At 50.4% G+C, this 6,353-nt stretch overlaps 3 protein-coding genes across 3 annotated transcripts in view; 1 reads left to right on the plus strand and 2 right to left on the minus strand.

The window, feature by feature from the left end:
- Window positions 1-2,280: 2,280 nt before the first annotated feature.
- On the plus strand, window positions 2,281-2,929 carry FOXG_19607 (uncharacterized protein; the record flags this gene model as incomplete). Its single annotated transcript, XM_018399868.1, has 2 exons — window positions 2,281-2,885; window positions 2,914-2,929. The coding sequence occupies 2 exons, from the start codon at window positions 2,281-2,283 to the stop codon at window positions 2,927-2,929; spliced, it is 621 nt and encodes a 206-aa protein (XP_018244277.1).
- A 629-nt stretch (window positions 2,930-3,558) lies between these two features.
- Window positions 3,559-4,969, minus strand: FOXG_07010 (uncharacterized protein; the record flags this gene model as incomplete). The annotated part of the gene is made up of 2 exons (XM_018385646.1): window positions 3,559-4,884; window positions 4,940-4,969. The coding sequence occupies 2 exons, from the start codon at window positions 4,967-4,969 to the stop codon at window positions 3,790-3,792; spliced, it is 1,125 nt and encodes a 374-aa protein (XP_018244278.1). The 3' UTR covers window positions 3,559-3,789.
- Window positions 4,970-5,146: 177 nt separating this feature from the next.
- Window positions 5,147-6,353, minus strand: part of FOXG_07011 (uncharacterized protein) — a gene marked incomplete at both ends in the record, with an annotated part of 2,413 nt that continues 1,206 nt past the window's right edge. The window contains 2 exons of the mRNA XM_018385647.1: window positions 5,147-5,816; window positions 5,928-6,349. Coding sequence (XP_018244279.1) covers window positions 5,147-5,816; window positions 5,928-6,349 — 1,092 coding nt within the window. The remainder of the gene's footprint in view (window positions 5,817-5,927; window positions 6,350-6,353) is intronic.

Below are 6,353 nucleotides of genomic sequence, written 5' to 3' on the forward strand. Positions count from 1 at the left end.
AGCGGGTATGCCGGCACTGGCTGAATGCTGGATGTAGTGTTTTTATTGTCTGTGCAGAACCCCATATCCTGTGTTTGAACTGGGATAGATGGATATGTATTATAACACTGCATCTGGGGCGGTGAGCAGGCTACAAGAGTGCTCTGTTGAGAAGCTTGGGTTTCTAGAGCAGGCCTTTTCGTGGCTTCGTCAATAGGTTGCTGCGTTCGTACTTTCTGTTCTTCTTCTCCACGCCTCTGTGGCTCCACTCCCCCCCGTATCTCGTCCTTTTGCTGATCCCCCACCAGTTGTTGCTCCTGCACCTTATGCCTAGCGGCTGCCGTTGATGTGCTGATATCGACCGCGTCGCCGCGAATGGGTCTCTGTCGACACCCAGACATTGTAGTAAGTGCAGTCCGCAAAGTATAATGTGTACTCGGAATAAAAAGAAAACTAGCTCAGATGCTTGTGGCATTAAGGGAACTTGACCACTAATTGTGTACCTACAAGCTTTCTAATAAGAAAATTGGAATGGAGACAGCCCCTCAGGGTCCTCAGTCTGGCACATTTCCATTTATTAGGGTTCAAGCCGCCGAATCCTCTATACATCTGTCATGTATTTCACTCAGTAGGCGAGGTAGTTAACAAGGCTATGGCCCTCTAATCGTATTTCTACACCATGCGTCACGGACTTCGTCGTTTGTTATACAAAAGTTGGGACGTTTATCGAAAAGCTTACGTGAAGACGTATCTTCTCTTGAGTCCTCAGTAAAGTGTAACTAAGCAATGACTCTCCTGCCTGTTAATATCGGAAACGCTACGCAACCATATGATGCAGGGATTCTTCTTGCAGTGCACTCTGCTAATAGATGCATTTAAGTGAGACCGCGATGATGAGGTGGCTTTTAGAGTCTCGGTCACTACGCGTATCACACAACTAGTCTAATTTTAGGAGGTCTCTATTCAAGTAAGAATAGGCCCTTGTAATACGATCTTACCGGATTTTATTAGAGCCTCGCTATGAGCAAATGAAAAATCTGGACCTCGGTCAATGAGTGAGTGAGAGTCGAATTTTCTTTATCCCCTAAACTCTCTATAGACGACGGCAGAAGCCGAGAGCGCCCGCGAAACTTTCCTACACATATCATGCCATATGTGCCATCAGACCACAAAATCTGGTCTCAAAACACCATGCACGTCACTTTGACGTATTTCGAGTCATGCATGCTTAACTGTTCGTTGAATCGTTGCCGCTGGTGCTGGGATGCTGTGTATATACCATGGCGCTACCGTCTAGGTTCTTATGGAAATTTTGCGAGCACGGACCAGCTACAGTTGATGCAGTGCGTTCACGCCTTGCCGAGGCTGTGATGATTTACTCCACGTCCTCGTCATGACTACTGTTGTCGCTTACTGTTACAAAAAAATAAAAATAAGAGAGAGACCCCTTATAGCCACGGTTACATAATGCTCACGGGTACCTGTAGGCGTATTCGGCCCCCTCTGAGCTCAGACCATGTACTTGCGAGGGCCCCGGGACGGACACGTTCCATTACGATTTTGTCAGTCAATAATGAGTAAAAAATGGATTTTGTAGTATTCGCTGATTCATTCAACTTTTCTTCATATTTTCTTGTGTGTAGTAATGTGTGCATCGCCGTGGTCGAATTTTAATGGAATTGGATATGTCCCACCCAGGTTTGGTCTTGTACGTGATTTCATAGATTTAGATCGATGCGTTACCCCAGATTTAATTTGTCAGCTACCCTGCTGCTTTGCTAGCGCCCGGTCATTTCAAACGACGTTTTACATGCTTGAGTAAGTAGTAGTAGTAGGGGAACTTTGAGTACCCCTCTTGTACTCTCGTCATCGCAGGGGTTATGTGGGGCTCGCGACTTGGTGGAGGTTTGAGCAGCCGAAGAAATACGGTGGTTATGCCAAATTTCGGCACTTGGTCACGGGCTCACGGACTTCGGGAAAACCGCTTCGATTGTTTGATCTTGATGGATATATTACGTATGGACGTGCGGGGCATGTATGTACTGTTGGGTGTTTCTCCATAAAGCTTTCGCCGTTCATACTAACTAATGTGCCTGTATCGACCATCGACATTTTCCTGCATTCCACCTGTCTATCTACCTGACCATTTGGCCTCGGGTTAGCCAACGGTGAATATCTTCACCCTCGATCCTCGGAGTTCAAAGTCTCCCTGGCAGTAGTAATCATCCGGCGCCGCCTGTTCTTTGTCTTCGCTTTCTTCGCGCTCTGCCCGTTGAGCAAACAAATCAAAGTCAACCTGCAATGGTCCATATGCGACGCGATCCCCAGGCTGTGCTGCAGAAGCTCGGCGAAAACGGTATCCGCGAGCCGTATAAAAAGACTCCTATCACTTACTACGACACTAACCCCCCATCCTATTCCTGGGGCGGGCTCATGTTCCGCAAAAAAACCAGACGCGGCGATGAGCTCTCAGCGGTAAAGGTTCATTTCGACCCGAAAACGTCTGATGCTCCGCAGGGGTTCTTTCGCGACACAGAGGCTCCAGTGGTTGAGGCACCTTTCAATAGAGCAGCATGGGAAACACGGGAGAGATACCTTTGTGTCTGGGATAGGTACGGCAATAATACGTCCTTTACCTGTCAGATACAGTCACTCCTAGCGGGAAGAAAGAAGCTCTGGACTGATGAGCAGATTCAGTTCGCTGAACGTTGCCAAAGTGTCATTTGGGAGGATCTTGTCGGTTTTGGACCCAACCTAAATCCTAAGTGGCGTCTAGACGTCGCCGGCTACAGGGCGGTGTTTGACGATGTACAGGCGGGACCCTTCCACTTGATGGAGCTTGAAGTAAAGGTTCACAAGGATAAGGGCGACAAGGTTTACGAAACTATCAGCCGATACTTGAGCGAGTGCGGCATTTTGTTATGTCATAAGCAGGAGCCAAGAACCTTAAGATTGTTTCAAGCTATAGGTTATGATGGGAGTTGTCACAATTTAGTGAAACAGTCTAGATAGTATACCAGCGCGAAGAGGACCGGTCGCATTGGAGGCAGTCAAAGTCTTATCTTTCGTCGTCATCGTCATCGCTTTCTCTGATGAGCTAGTTGGAGATGGCGATGCAAGTAGTGACTCCTAGCGTGTAACACGCCTCCAATACTCCTGCGCCCCAAGACCGTCTAGCCATCGTCGCCACCGACACGATAGCAAGCGCAGCATAAAGCCTGTACCAGCCGCTATGCCAACCCTTAATTTCATCAATAATATAAGGACCGGTGATACTGCTATACAACTGTTGGTGGTCATGGTGGTTTGGATGGCCGTTTAATCCGGGACGGAAGGCGGCGGGACGTCTCGGGTTTGCTCTTTGTTCTCTGGAAGTACTCAAGGTGACTGCTCAAGCTCATTCCAGGTGAATTTAGAATCTGGTCAAAAAGATGGACGACAATAGGTACACCAGCTTCTTTGTTTGCAACAGCGTCTGGCGATTCGCTTAGCGAGGGTGCTACGGGAGAAAACGGTTCGTCAAAATATCCCCAGGACCCTTCTATGGCGGTACTCAATGAGAATAAGAGTCATGCCAACCCAGGATCCTCCATCATTGATCAAACCGTGAATATGCTATCATCCCACACGATAGAAACGAGATTGGATGCTTATTTATTTCCGGCGTTGCCAAAAACACTCATCTCCAACGCCTGCAAAGATAACCCTAACAATAAATGCAGGCCAAGCATCTCTCCCCTTCCAGAAAATATGTTGTAGCCCGTATAATGCGCTGCCTGTTATCGAGCTTTACTCACGCCCACGCCAAGCTCACGACTCTTTACACGGCACCTGCACAGTGGTGTGCGTCCAAGCCCCCTCGACCGCCTGGATGATAAAGCCTGACAGGGCACCGCCTTTGACGCACCCGGAGTCGAGGCCAAAGGTGTATAGATCTTCCTGATAGCCGCGTTGAGAATCGTGGCCGTAGATCACGGTGCGGCGATAGGACTTGGCAACTCGCTTCTGCTCGCGGTTCCAGAAGTCGGCCCACTTGTCGCCGTCGTGGTTGTCGATAGGGATCCAGGCGTCGTGGTTGGGCATGATCTTCTCGATGACGATGTTTTCGGTGGCGGCGTCAGGCTCGGCCACATCACGACGGGAGTTTTTATTCTTTTTTTCCTCTTCTTGCTTTTTTCGCTCCCCTTCCTTCTTCTTTTTCTGCCCCTTTTCCTCCTGCTTCTGTTCTTCCTTCCTGCGGAAATTGTCGGTAAGGTGGGTGAGCGTTCGCATATTCATTACGGCCCAAGGGTCTTGCTGCTCAAGCTCAATACCAGGGACAAGTCCTGCGTGGACAATATACAGGTTGAGCGGGTCAACGGTGAGGATAACCGGCAAGCTCTTCAGCCAGTCCAGCTGCTCTGGCGAAAGGGTCCGTGCTGTCTTCAGATCGCCGGACTCGCCTGGAGGCGCCTCCGCGTCGTTCACGGCCAAGTCAGTCGCGACACCTTCCATAGTATTATAAGCTACCCACGCCAATAACACGCGGTCTTCGTGGTTCCCACGGACGGCGCTGGCGTTAAGATCCATGAGGCGTTTGACAACGCCGGCAGAATCGGGACCCTTGTTGACCATGTCGCCTACAGACACGATGTGGTCTCTTGTGCCGTCGAACCCAGTCTCTTCGAGGAGGGTATTGAGCGGGTCGATCATGCCGTGGAGGTCTCCGATCACGACTATCCTTCTCTTATTATCGGTGGTCGGGACGTACTCGTCAGGAAGCGCAGCCACGATGGTGATACCCTCGGACGATGGCCGGTTGTAGGAGATGGTAGATGCGGGGAGATCGGCCTTAGAGAGGTCCACTTCGACGTCCTCGTAACTTGGAGGATACGGACGCGCGGTTGAAATCCATGGCGAATAGTCCTATGGTGCAGAGATAGACGCTCGCGACAAAGAAGGCAGCGGAAGCGATGAGAACCAAGCGTCGTTGCGACTGGAAGATGGACATGGTCGTCATGGCATCGTCGGAGGGTGCGCTGCCCTCTCGGGAAAACAGGATCAGCGCTGCCCTCAAATCAAACAAATCAAATCCGGGGTCATATTTGAGATATTTGATAACTCTCAAGACTGGATTTGTTGTTTGAAATATTTATTCAAATATTTCAAATATTTCAAATCTGGCTCTCTATGCTTCCATGCTAACATCTCCAATCTCCCATTGGACCTCCTCCCCCCCACCTATTGTCGCCCCTAGCTTCACCGCACCATGTCTGACCCAGTTCTTAAGGCATTGTAACTTCTCCAGCGTTTCCGTCGTCATCGAAAGCCTCTGCGTCGTCAGCGTTAGCTTGGCTAGGCTGAACGACCTCTCGCAATCAGTCGCCATCGCCGGTATCGCGAGTATATCGAGAGCCAATTGGCTGATCATCGGGAATTGTCCCTGGTGAGCCATCCACCACTCGATTGGATCCTCAGTCTCTTGCGGCTCTAGCCGCAGATACCGCTCAAGCTCGCTTCCCATCACCGTGGTCTTCGCTGTCCTGCTTTTAATCCATTGCTTGAACACGCTAACTTCAGTTGTCGTCCTTGGTACGCTTAAGGATGTCGATGTGTCCATGATCATCTTCTGCTGCTCATCCACCGGCCGGTTGCAGTGGTACCAACGGTCCAAGTAGTCAGACAGTCCAATTTTGGCATCCCTCACCCACACAAGCTGCTCTTCCGACGCCCAGTTCACCTCCAGATAGTTCATGCCGAGTGATGGGTGGAGGATGATGGATGCAGCGAACAACGGTGAGTCTCCAAGCTTGGTGTAGTACTCGTTTAGTTTCTGCCAGGCAGCCATGATGGACAGTCTTAAATAGTGTCGGTGATCCTTTCCCATGTCATCGATTCCTAATGATCCTGATGGCTTGCCTGATCCATCATCGCATTGTCTCGAGCCACGATCTGACAAGGGGCCTTACCTGGACTTTCGCGGATGGATATCCGTCTCGCAATCCCTAAATCGAGCAGGAAGCTGCCGGTTACGGTCTGGTCGCCCTCGAGCCAGCTCGGCCTGCGAGTTGGTGTCCTGTCCCCCTGCCTCGTCGGGAACGGCATGATGGAACAGCTTCCGATCCTCTAGGTGTTCCAGCAAGTACTCCATACCCGCCATCACTTCCCAGAGCCGTCCGTTACCTCCTTCACTGCCCCAGCCCTGCGTTCTCATAGTCTGTAGATAGAATGGCTCAAGAATAAGTTTGATTTCTGCCAACAGTCTCCAGTCATCTCCCTTCAGCATGTCGGCCTCCGGTAGCCATTTCTCCACTTCTGGGTGGACCAAGAACGCCCTGATGTCTCCCTGCTTGACGAGCGCTCGAGAGATCATGAGATAAGTGGAGTCCATCTGA

This window comes from Fusarium oxysporum, chromosome 6 (genome assembly GCF_000149955.1).
Source record: "Fusarium oxysporum f. sp. lycopersici 4287 chromosome 6, whole genome shotgun sequence".
Taxonomy (NCBI): Eukaryota; Fungi; Ascomycota; class Sordariomycetes; order Hypocreales; family Nectriaceae; genus Fusarium; species Fusarium oxysporum.